At 40.6% G+C, this 13516-nt stretch overlaps 2 protein-coding genes across 2 annotated transcripts in view; one reads left to right on the forward strand and one right to left on the reverse strand.

The window, feature by feature from the left end:
- LOC111981317 (cytospin-B-like) overlaps positions 1 to 6626 on the reverse strand; it is a 187865-nt gene extending 181239 nt beyond the window's left edge. The window contains exon 1 of the mRNA XM_024012534.2: positions 6552 to 6626. The gene's annotated coding sequence lies outside the window, so the exon portion shown is untranslated. The remainder of the gene's footprint in view (positions 1 to 6551) is intronic.
- Positions 6627 to 7172: 546 nt separating this feature from the next.
- On the forward strand, positions 7173 to 11738 carry LOC111981749 (mitochondrial import inner membrane translocase subunit Tim22). The gene is made up of 4 exons (XM_024013159.2): positions 7173 to 7464; positions 7883 to 8079; positions 10942 to 11014; positions 11104 to 11738. Exons 1-4 carry the CDS (start codon positions 7206 to 7208, stop codon positions 11178 to 11180), a joined length of 606 nt encoding a protein of 201 aa, XP_023868927.1. The 5' UTR covers positions 7173 to 7205; the 3' UTR covers positions 11181 to 11738.
- The last annotated feature ends 1778 nt before the right edge of the window (positions 11739 to 13516 follow it).

The raw sequence follows: 13516 nt of genomic DNA on the forward strand, positions 1-13516 counted from the left end.
AGTAACATTTACAATGACCGACAAAGACAAATGGCAGAAGGAGTATATATACAGTGATAGAGTGGGGATAGGAACCAGGTGTGTGTAATGATGACGAGACAAGTCCAGGGTTGATGAGCGAAGGGCGTTTGCCAGCAGTAGGTTTGGTTTGGCAGCAGCTAGAAGGCCGGCGACACCGAACYCCTGAGCTGGATAGGAAGGGGAGCCAAAGCAAAGGCTGGTGTGACAAGACCGCTTGACTTTTTCCACATTTTGTTAATCTACACACAATACCCCATAATGAGCAAAAACAGGTTTAGACATTTTTGCTAGTTTATAAAAAACTAAAACTGAAATAACCCATTTACATAAGTATTCAGACCCTTTACTAAGTACTTTGTTGAAGAACATTTGGCAGCAATTACAGCCTCGAGTCTTCTTGGGTATGACGCTTGGCAAACCTGTCTTTGTGGAGTTTCTCTCATTCTTCTCTGCAGATCCTCTCAAGCTGTCAGGTTGGAAGGGGAGCGTCGCTGCACAGCTATTTTCAGGCCTCTCCAGAGATGTTCAATCAGGTTCAAGTCCGGGCTCTGGCTGGGCCACTCAAGGACATTCAGAGACTTGTCCCGAAGCCAATCCTGTATTGTCTTGGCTATGTGCTTAGGGTCATTGTCCTGTTGGAAGGTGAACCTTCGCCCAAGTCGGAGGTCCTCTGGAGCAGGTTTTCATCAAGGACCTCTCAGTACTTTGCTCCGTTCATCTTTCCCTCGATCCTGACTAGTCTCCCAGTCCCTGCCGCTGAAAAACATCCCCACAGCATGATYCTGCCACCACCATGCTTCATCGTAGGGATGGTGCCAGGTTTCCTCCAGACGTTATGCCTGGCATTCAGGCCAAAGAGTTCAATCTTGGTTTCATCAGACCAGAGAATCTTGTTCCTCATGGTCTGAGAGTCCTTTAGGTGCCTTTTGACAAACTCTAAGCGGGCTGTCATGTGCCTTTTACTGAGTGTGTTCCGTCTGGCCACTCTACCATAAAGGCCTGATTGGTGGAGTGCTGCAGAGATGGTTGTCCTTCTGGAAGGTTCTCCCGTCTCCACAGAGGAACTCGGGTTCTTGGTCACCTCCCTGACCAAGGCCCTTATCCCCCGATTGCTCAGTTTGGCCTGGCGGCAAGCGCTAGGAAGAGTCTTGGTGGTTCCAAACTTCTTCCATTTAAGAATGATGGAGGCCATTGTGTTCTTGAGAACCTTCAATGCTGCATAACATTTTTGGTACCCTTCCCCAGATCTTTGCCTTGACACAATCCTGTCTCGGAGCACTACGGACAATTCCTTCGATCTCATGGCTTGGTTTTTGCTTTGACATGCACGGTCAACTGTGGGACCTTATATAGACAGGTGTGTGCCTCTCCAAATCATGTCCAATCAATTTCATTTAAGTTGTTGAAATGTCTCAAGCATGATGAATGGAAACAGGATGCACCTGAGCTCAATTTTGAATCTCATAGCAAAGGGTCTGAATACTTATGTAAATATGTTATTTCTGTTTTTTATTTTTAATACATTTGCCTAAATTTCTAAAAACCTATTTTCACTTTGGCATTATGGGGTATTGTGTGTAGATTGATGAGGAAAATGTTTTATTTCATCCATTTTAGAATAAGGCTGTAACGTAACAAAATGTGGAAAAAGGGAAGTGGTCTGAATACTAACCGAATGCACTGTATATAAACCCCGGATTACTAATGCTATGTATTGGCCATTGAGAGGCTTCGAAGCCACCGGTCGGCCATATTGGCTCTTCCCAGTATGAGCAGTCCTCCATAAGAATTTATGGAATTCTACAGTATTTCAATTAAAATGTTTCAAGGACAAAATTACATTTATTTAAGTATTTTGTTGTTGTAGTGGGAACAGTTACATTAGTCATATCTATAAATTATGGAAAATGCTTTTATAAATACAAATATTTGTATGTATAGCTTACACAATATAYTTTTAAAGTATCCATTAAGTAGGGTGTCCACCCACTCTGCCCAGAGTGGATGAAAACACGCTTTGGTGATGAAATTTCACTTCCTTTGTCACGACTTCCGCCGAAGTCGYCTCCTCTCCTTGTTCAGGCGGCGTTCGGCAATCGACGTCACCGGCTTTCTAGCCATCGCCGCTCCATTTTTCATATTTCCATTTGTTTTGTCTTGTTCCATACACACCTGGTTTTCATTCCCTAATCACACTGCATGTATTTAGTCCTCTGGTCCCCTCCATGTCTTTGTGTGAAATTGTATTTATGTTATGTGGGTATTGTTACGTGCCATACTTTTGTCTATTGCTCCGTGTTTGGGCACATTTATGTACTTTTGTGCTTTCGTTGGACCGGAATAAAAAGTGTGCCTGTTCACTACACTCTGCTCTCCTGCACCTGACTTCGCCTCCAGTACACACCCTTAACATCCTTATGTTATAAAATACATTTTACCAAGACAAATATGATTCTTCATGTTCTGAATCGTTCAGTTGCGTCTTTCTCTAACATGTCATTAACATTATATCCAAAAAGTCCGATTTCGTAACCTGATACATCCAATAATAAGCACCGAGCTCTATTGATAGAGCGGTTCTGCTTTCTAACTGTGACTTTTGAGGATTTTACATGTTGTGGTGGTATGCAAAGTTGTTTCCAAGGTTTGCAAAATGCCAAATTTGAAAATAAAAAGCTTGCGGTACACTTAGTGCTCCGTTGACATTTCACAAATACGCTTGTTTTTGTGAGAAATCTTCTAAAAATAACAGGAATTTCACGTTAATATTAAAAGCGTATACTAAAATATTAAAATATTATCTTAGAAAAAAAAATATCTTAAAATCGATATACATCTTACCTCTATATTGTTTTATGTCCTCCGGATTCAAGAACAAAGATGATGAGTTCAACGGAAAYCCTGTCAGTTAGCCTTCATTCTCGACCAACATTCAGCCAAGCTGACCCAATGCTATTTTCCTGATTTTTGTACACTTTTTCCGTCTGACCTCCATTGATTTAGTCACCCTAATTTTGGCCATCCTAATACGTAAAAAATGTAAATAACTTTTGAACGGATTATGACAGAGACATGAGGTTTGGACCATTGGTTTTCTTAGAGGACTAATTATTATTATTCATTATTTTAGCCATTGGTCAAAAGATGCGTTGTGATTGGACAACCTACATTAAGGTCTCTGTAATAGAATAAATGTGGCAAAAACGAATGTAGAATATAATTTACAATGGTGAGGGAGTGCCAAGATGGAGGCATGGTGGCGCCAACACAGCGCCCCCATATCAGTCATCTAGTGTATAAATTATTGGGCACTAGGGCTCCCTGCACTTTGCCATTCTTCAATCAGCAGTGTAAGTATGCACTTAATCGAAGAAATCATGAGCTGCAGTCTCTGACAGAGTCTGCTGTGTACGGCCTGAATTTTCAGTGCTGCATCGTGTATGCAGTATGATTGTATTCTGTCCGTGTGTACTGAGAGCTCTGTGCAGTGAGTGCATCCCCATTTATGGGGATTATAGCACTGCAGTGTTTGCCCCTCGCCCTGCCTGACTGCCTGCATGGATGCTTGCCTGCTGCAAATGGGGAAGGTGACACCAATGGATCTCCCCCTCATCCATCTCCCCACTTTATATAAATCACACACATACTTGTAGCCTACACATTGCACATGCACACACACTGATAAAGCTGTAAAAAAATATAGTCTTCAGTCGCATACCAAAAAGTAGGCTAGGTAAATCGAGGTCAGCGATACTAGAGCGCGTTCTTGAATCATGAATTTTGACTTTGTGGAACAGCAGCTAGCCTATACAGCAGAGACCTTGACATCCCATTTCAAATGAGGCCACATGGTGTTCTGTGACACACACACATACACACACCCTGGAAAAGTCACCCTTAGCTTTGGACCGTAACAGAGGAATGAGGACGCAGGTGGACAGCCAGGACACTCCAGTCAATAACCCCCCCCCCCGCTCACCAGAGACCTACTGGAGGCTATTTATAGCGGCTCCAGTCCCCCAGTGAGAGAATCATTGGTAACYAGCTCAGCAGTAGAGCGCAGGCGCAGCACAGTCACTGGGGACCAGTATGGTGATGTGACTGGGAAACAGATTCACTGCTCTCTCTCTCTGGCCCTGTGAGGACAGGACACCCTGTGAGGACACACAATCTAGGGCTCTCTCAGCAGCACACAGAGTACAGGAGTAGACTGGGAGACCAGGTGAGCTGCATTCTCCCTTGCCTCCATCAAATTTAATGCCAACAATCATCGAAGCCCAGAGAGAGATGGAGTAAAACACTAAGAGGACTTATGAGCACTTGTCTGTATAACATGGGGCCTTTTCTTCTCCTGAGAATGAAATGCAAGATACAACCATATGCAAAATAAAACCAGAATGCAAAATTAAATGACAACTAGGCTACTGCTCTCTTGTTAGTGTACTTAGGCTACTGCACTGTGTGTGGTTCCATGTAAGGCCTTAGAAAAAAGGGTTCCAAAAGGCGGATGTTCCCATAGGAGAACACTTTTTGGTTCCAGGTAGATCTCTTTTGGGTTACATGTAGACCGCTCTGTGGAAAGGGTTCTACACGGAACCCCAAAGGGTTCTACATGGGATCTGCCTGGTCCTTCTGTTGACATAGGACATACAACCTCTCTGCTGAGTTAGCTGTCAATGTGTTCTGAACACAGCCCAGCCATCATCCAAAGACAGATCTCTTCTAGCTATTTCTATTTCTTGGAAGGTTGGCCAAGAAAAACAAGGGGTGTAATTACATACAAATAGCTATTGCATAACTTTAAGAGGAGGAACGATTTACTCATAGTTATTTTCTCCCTTGTATTGCTTTAGTACCATCAAAGGAATAATTAGGGGAGTGTAGAACTGAAAGATGTCATTTGTTTTCCATTATATCTGTCTCTTATACACATCTAGATGTGTATAAGAGACAGGTTCTACACGGAACCCCAAAGGGTTCTACATCTAGTTGTTAGTCTAGGCTAACTTTCCAATAAATCTCTTTCTCATTACTTTTCTCATTAATCAAATTGTATTTGTCACATGCGCCGAATACAACTGGTGTAGACCTACCTTGAAATGCTTGCTTACAAGCCCTTCCCAACGATGCAGAATAGAAACACAAGATGATTAAAAGAAATACATGAGAATGGAGCTACATTATGACACACACAGTAAACCAATACCAAAATTGCAGCCGTTTATGAGTTTAGGCCTAAGCATCGTTTTGAGGCAGTCATTTGACTGAGCCTGAATGCTTTGACTGTGTAGTTTATAAGCAGATAAATGTAATAGGGCTGCAGCTGACTGTTATAGAGCCAGTGCAGCACACAGTAGCTCAGTCATAACGACGTCTACCATAATGAACCACTTACTGATTTATTAAATAAATAAACAGCAAACTTTCACTGATAACTAATCTAAACACAACAAAGCCTTAGCTACTGGCTGCWACACGTATACTGTAGCCCTAATTAGGAACAAATGGCAGCCGTACGGTAACCAACAGTAAGTAGCATGTGGAGGGTTTTCTAAAGCATCAGTCGAGTCAACAATCGAAGTTTTTGAGCACTGTAATTACACATTTGTAAACTGTGTTAACTTAAAATCGCAACAGAAAATATGTAATTACTCCTAATTACTCCTCATAATTGATTGGATGATGATGATTTCTTAAGCAATTTATAAGAATTTGGGCATTAGGCTATAGGCTACATGGACACCATAATTGTTTACTACAGGATAATCAAACTCTGGGCTTCATAATCTTACGCATTCACTGTGAAAGTGTGATGTGAACTTTAAAAATATATATATATATATATTGCTGGAAGAGTTGCTAATTGGTGAGCACTATGTGTACTCAATTATTTATTTGTCATTCATTGTTGCTGCATAGTCACTGAGTAAGCTTGGAAGAGCTAGCCTATTGATGTAAGCAGGAGGGTGTTTTTCTACGTAACCAAATGTACTGGTGGAGGCAGCAGCAGACACAGAAAACAACATCCTGTTGAACTTCAAACAGACACACAAATGAGAAGAGGCACTAGAGTCCACAGTGGTAACAGTGCACATGCATCCACCTCCACCCAGTCCGCAAACATTCATGACAGATGTCTTCGGCTGACTCAGCTTTACCATCACACAAGTCTGTCTTACTGCAGCATTCTCTAACTGTAAGATGTGGCAATGAACATGTCGACGCGAGTTGACCATACATTTTTTAAACACCGGTTAATATAAAATAACCATCAGCTGAAGGTACAGTCAAAGATGGTACAGTGACTGTCACGAGACAAACACAGTGTCGTTGATCATCATCAAAACGGCGATTGCTGTGAAGTGCACTAACTACTATACTGCTATCCAACCTGTCTTCATAACGACTCTCACAGCCTCACCAAACTTGAGCAACGTAAATGAATAAATAGTTTTAAAAAAGGTGAATATTATCCGTGCTGATTGAAAATATATATTTTCGGCKAAATAATATAAATATTTTGCCCTCACCTGTTCTTTTCAACTCTGCCGCTGGTGCGCTCGTTGGTGTGATGTGATGATGTCGACGGTGGGGCTCGAGTCGCGCGTGGATGTGCCTGCAGGTGGAGCGCGCGAGTTTGGTGCAGTGTCTGCATTTACAAAGACTTCTGGGTAATGTCGTATTTCAACAGTGTGTTCATTTGAGAACTATCTTCTCCTTATGATAACATTTGTATTAAATCGACACCCTCCTCATTTATTTCCTGCAGAGATCAAATTAAAGCCTACACGTACAGATATTTTCAAGTCAAATGAGAAGTGTTGTGACAATATTGATCTAAGACTAAGATGATATGGTTATATTCAAGATAGCATTCATGAAGACAGTCCTACTTAGAAACGCATTGATCTGACTTTGCTGAATCTGCTAATATATAGGAAGACTAATTTYCACTTCACTTGCACGCTAACGCAAGTAAAAGAAAACGTGCAATTCTTATATATTGACAAACATTTTCTCAAATAATAATACAGAATGTCTATGTWATTGGTCCGGGACCGTTATTCCATAAACGTCATTGTTTTTTCATGCGGAATAAATATAATTGACCTCAAGCTGTCATGCATTTGGCGAATCTACCGTTTATAATAACCTCTTGAATTTACCAGCCGCACACACTCATCATGGCGGCGACCGTAGGTAGTGGAAATGCCCCTGTTTCGGGCACTCAAGCCTTAACTTCGGCTGATCGGAGCTATGAAGGTTCAACATTTCAGTACAGCATGGTCCTGGAGCACCTCATCGGGGAAAAGAGGCCAATTAAGGATCTGAATCCGACCGTTATGGGGGGTCTTCCCAATCCCATGAAAACTGACGACCAGAAGATGATCGAACAGGGAATGGAGAGCTGTGCTTTCAAGGCGGTGTTGGCCTGTGTTGGAGGTTAGCCAGTCTTTCACTATTGTCGACGATATTAAAAATGTGTCATGCATTTGCATGAGTTACTGTACACTTCACAGTTGCAACTAGCCTCTAGCTTTGTCCATACATAGACGACCGAGCAATAGAGACTAAATTGCAACGTGCCTCATGCCTCACCTCATGGTGACAGCTGATTGCAGCTACAGTACAATAGGTACACTAGCTTCTCTCTGCATGCAGGAGGCCGACAATTTATAATGCACATAGTTGTTCCAAATGATTGATCTTTTAACGTGTTGGTAGCTTACTGATGAGATGAGCCACTCACTCTCCCTTGCTGTCTATAATATTGCTCATTCTCACTATAAGGTATAGGAGTAACAGTACTATTTCAATAGTTGATGTAGCTAACACAATCTTGTGACACTTTTCTCTAAAGGGTTTGTTCTTGGGGGAGCGTTTGGTGTGTTCACGGCTGGTATAGACACCAATGTGGGATTTGACCCCAAAGACCCCATGAGAACACCCACGGCCAGAGAGGTTCTCAAAGACATGGGCCAGAGGGGAATGTCCTACGCCAAAAACTTTGCTGTCATTGGGGCAATGTTCTCCTGCACAGAGTGCATCATTGAGTCGGTAGGATGATTCTGATCCTTTTTTTTCTGCTGAAATGCATRAGAAAATAGTAATAATATGCTAACTAAGAGAGTAGCAAATTGAAAGTAGTCAGTGGACCGGAGGAAGTAAAGATATATTGAAACTCAGCACTAGGTCCATCTTTATTCTGGCAAGCGTGTAAATGCATCACAAGCATGAGACAGCCTGTTATGTTTGGACAACTTGCGGGACCTTAAAGTTGTCATCAACAAATCATATGTAAGCACAAACCACAAAGTTATGTTCAACAAATCATGAGATTTGTTGAACATGGTTAAATAAAKTACAACACTTTGATCTTCTAGGCTAATGGGTGTTGATTAAATTAATACCATGGTAATTGTGGTTCTGGAAATACCAATGAGAATGTGAAAAATCTGGACCCTATCCGAAATGGATCTGTCTTTCCCACCCGACATGCATAAATACATAAACTGAGACCCGCTCCGAATGGACCCGAGGACAGTCAGACCTGTTCCTAAAAGGATCGTGCTGGTTCAGATCCGAGGGCCATTTCAGATCTGAGAGTAGGAAGAGAAAGAAACTGCCAGAGCATCAATAAAGGGCCATCAATAAACAAGCGAAATTAGCCAAATGAGCCACAGTTACATGTCCTTAACTGCCTATAACAAATTGCAAAAAAAACTATTTGTGTTTCGATGTGTAGCATATTCAAAACTTCAGTCTATTTTATTGGTTTTTACTTTCCCAAAACAAGTCTAACTCACAGTTCAGCTGTCGGAGATTTGAGCACTAAATGCATCAGGGCATTGCATGCATATAGGCCTACAGTGGGGAGAACAAGTATTTGATACACTGACGATTTTGCAGGTTTTCCTACTTACAAAGCATGTAGAGGTCTGTAATTTTTATCATAGGTACACTTCAACTGTGAGAGAAGGAATCTAAAACAAAAATCCAGAAAATCACATTGTATGATTTTTAAGTAATTAATTTGCATTTTATTGAATGACACAAGTATTTGATACATCAGAAAAGCAGAACTTAATATTTGGTACAGAAACCTTAGTTTGCAATTACAGAGATCATACGTTTCCTGTAGTTCTTGACCAGGTTTGCACACACTGCAGCAGGGATTTTGGCCCACTCCTCCATACAGACCTTCTCCAGATCCTTCAGGTTTCGGGGCTGTCGCTGGGCAATACGGACTTTCGGCTCCCTCCAAAGATTTTCTATTGGTTTCAGATCTGGAGACTGGCTAGGCCACTCCAGGACCTTGAGATGCTTCTTACGGAGCCACTCCTTAGTTACNTTACTTAAAAATCATACAATGTGATTTTCGGGATTTTTGTTTTAGATTCCGTCTCTCACAGTTGAAGTGTACCTATGATAAAAATGACAGACCTCTACATGCTTTGTAAGTAGGAAAACCTGCAAAATCGGCAGTGTATCAAATACTTGTTCTCCCCACTGTATGTATGATATTCATGTGTGTGTGTATATATATAAGACAAGCCTAACCCTAGAGACAGAGGTGCCATGTTATTGACATGCATAGGTCTACTTGTCAGATAGGTTGATGTGTATTTTCTGTAATTCAGGGTTCATCTGTAAAAGAGACCTTGGTCTTAGTATGACTCCCTGATAAAATAGGCTACTACTGCTATACAGATATAGGCATATAGGAGGCTAATTTGTTAATTTTCAATCAGAATATTTTTAGATTAAAGGAGTACCTATGGTAGGCCTAAAACTTTCTTCCTCACCTCAAAGTTCAACTGTCGGAGTCAGTTGTAGTGCTTGTGTGCACTACATTCATATCATAGGCCTGCAGTAGCCTAGCTAAGCCTAATAATAACCATACCAAACCTTCACAAAAGTTGCTTAACATTTATTAGGGTAATATCAAAATTAACTCGTCATTGTTTATAGGGAAAATACTAACAAGTTATTTATTATATTGCGGCATTAAATCAACCTTTGCATCTTAACCCTTTTTACTTTCCTTTTCATGGTTTGAGTGCGAGTAGCATAGGAGGCCTACCAGTCATTCTATTATATTGCGGTAAACACAACATTACATCCGAAACTTTAATTTGGCCAATGAAAATGGCTCAACAGAATGAAACCTTAAAAACATTACCAACAAAGGCCTACCGTAGGCCTACACAACGAATGACAGCAATAGGCTAATGCGATTTATTTTACAACAGGCCTATTTTTTACTTTAAAGTAAATATGGAGCACAACATTTAAAATAACTTAATTTAGCCAATGAGAATGTCTCATCAAAATGAAAAACTCTTTGCATAGGCTAAAGAACTGATTTAGATTATTAAATAATTTATAATGACTAAACAATTGATAATAAATACATGAAAGGCAGAAAATTGCATCAAACCCGAATAGCGAGTTGCACACAGTCCATTTGTCCACGCCAACGTTTCTCATCTTTGTTTGCTACATTATAAAGACATGTCCAATCAACGCAATCAATAGTAGCCTAGGCCAAGGCTCCTTTTACTTGCTCTCTCTCCTCCGCAGCAGGCGCACGTGAGGTGAGCTTCCGGAACCAGTTTCAGCTGGACATAAGCAATACAGTTTATTGAATTGCAATTGGCTGACAAAGATAACAAACTTGTGCAGTTCATCACACAAACATTAAATTAAGAGGACAGGTCCATTCGGTAAATCGGTTTTAATTGCACATTCCTGAGACCTGTAGCAATTATATCAGAACTGACTCAGATCTGAGACACAAGTCAGAATTTGATCTTGGAATTTTGGGTCTGTTGAAACCGTGAAGACATCTACTGGAAATACTGTATTGTGTATTTGTTAGTCTTATACTGCCCCCTTGTGGTGTATTTTACATTACAGCACAGGGGAAAGTCAGACTGGAAGAACGCTGTCTACAGTGGTTGTGTTACTGGGGGAGCAATAGGATTTCGAGGTGAGATATCTACTTAATTTGTCAGTTCAAATGTCTCATGCATTAATATCATTTTGTTGAAAGATAATTGTTTCCCTTCTATCTTATAGCTGGGGCGAAGGCTGGCGTGCTGGGATGTGGAGGTTTCGCTGCCTTCTCTGCTGCCATTGAGTACTATCTTCGGTGAAAACCAGGGCACCTTCTATACCTTTTGAACAATTGTTGAGGGATCACTGTCCCTCTGGACCAGAGACTTTATACCTCGTGGAGAGAAAAACCATCCCTGATAACACTGCTCTGCAGATGGAGCATCTTATCATGAGGATTATCCACACTTGGACAATTCCACGTTTGACCTTTTGTTGACTGTATCCTGTGCACTGTATTTACAGTGATGTCATACAGGGTGGGCCAGTCCAGGCTTATGTGGCCCACTTGTTATGCTGGCTTTGCCTTTATCTAAAAAGTTAAGTCATTGAGATGAACCTCTAATCAGTCGAGAGCTGGCTATTCTCTTGTTTAGTTTTTGTGGGTAAAATAAAGCCTGGTGAAATTAAGTTTGAATCCAAGTCAATGGCCGCATTTGAGTGGTAAGGACAAAAGTCGAAGGTGCATGGGCGACAGCCGAAAGTCAGACACTGGTTTGCGACAGCAGCGCTCAGATCAACATGGCAGTGTTGCCATGGTTTATAAAAGGTTTTCATTGTAATGTAGAAATAAACATGTCTCCAACACCCATAACAAACTGGAATCGTGTGTACATTATTAAATCTCATTTGTATATTACTGTACCCATTAATTGGTTTGTCATGTCTTTGTTTGCATGGGTCAAACATAGGTTGACAATAGAACCCCACATTCCATGTAATGGCTTCAGAWTGAAGTTGAAGAGCAACTGTAGAGACTTGAAGTCAACATTTCATGAAGTTGTATTGTAGCTACAAGTCACACTTTTTGCCCCAGAATGCAGCAGTGGTGTTAAGTAGTTTTTTGGGMTCTGTACTTTACTTCACTACATTCATGAAGAAAATTATGTACTTTTTACTTTTACTACTACATACATTTTGAATGCTTAGGACTGGAAAATAGTCTAATTCACACTTATCAAGACAACATCCCTGGTCGTCTCTGATCTGGCAGACTCACAAAATACTTTCCTAATTTGTAAATGATTTATGCGTGTTGGAGCGTGCCCCTGGCTATCCGTAAATTTAAAAAACAAGAAAACGGTGCCATATGGTTGGAGCGATGAGACAATTTGGGAGAAAAATACACAAAGAAATGAGGGGGATGATTAGGTGGCCATGATGGAATGGGGCCAGGTTGGACATTTTGGCATGACACCYGGGTTAACACCTCTAAATTCTACAGATGTTTTAAATTCATTCATTGTGGTAAATAATATAAACTGAGTTTGGTGTGTCTGAGACATCAAACACACAAACCACTGCTAATTGCTACCGCTTTGAAGTCATTTTTCAATTCTTATGACTTGTTTGGTAACTGCATGCTCAAAAGATTCAGAAGTTTATTTTCTGCACTGCAATCTTGAGTTTGCGCGGTACTGATAAAATTCCAATACATGAATGTCACTTTTCAACTATCCCAAAGTCCAGTATGCTGCACCAAACCAAATAAAAATATATACAAAGTTTTAAAATATGAATTAGTTGCAATAAAACTGCAAGACAGAATGACAAAACAACAATGTTTTGGTAGACTTTTATTAATTTTACTAAAAAAGAAAAAAGTTCACATCGACATTTACCCTTGTTAATACAGTATACTCAAAGTAAAATACAACATTTGATTTTCTTTTAATCTTATATTAAAAATATCAAATAGGACTCATCTAACAGTGCTTATTTTAAGATATGTCCCAGGCTAGATAGCAGAAAGGTTGGATTTGTACAGCATTGATGGGAGGAGATTGCCGGTGCCGCAAACTAGCAGTGACAACCTACCTTCGTTACCCAGCCTGATTTGATTGACAAGTTGAACATGCAATAAGGGCATTAAACTACACAATAATCCTATAGATTAACTGGTGTCATTGGACACTAGGAACAGGCTTGCAATGGATTGACAAGAAAAAAGCAAATGTTCCACAAATGTGTGTGATTTTCTTCCCATAACCCTCATCTCACAGATTGATGTTTCTTTCTTTAAAGAGGTTTAGAATCAACCGTCAGATTTTACACTTTGTGTTACAGTACAGCTCAGCCAACCTTGGCTGTGAATGAGAAACTTAAAAAAAAAAACATCACTACTTGAAAAAACTTCAAACAACGGACTCCTTTGAGCAATTCTCTAGTTGCACTGGGCCCAGTTTCCCAAAAGCATCTTAAGTCTATGGTTCTAACGATGACTTTAGCTTTAAGATACTTTTGGGAAACCAGCTCCTGGACTGTACAGGCACACTTAATATATATATATTTATAATAAATAGGGCGAATTTGGCCAAGACTCACACAGAGGGAGGGCTGTGCTCTCTAGTCTTTACACATGGAGAAAAAATGTGAC

The sequence above is a fragment of the Salvelinus sp. IW2-2015 genome, linkage group LG20 (assembly GCF_002910315.2).
Source record: "Salvelinus sp. IW2-2015 linkage group LG20, ASM291031v2, whole genome shotgun sequence".
Classification (NCBI taxonomy): domain Eukaryota; kingdom Metazoa; phylum Chordata; class Actinopteri; order Salmoniformes; family Salmonidae; genus Salvelinus; species Salvelinus sp. IW2-2015.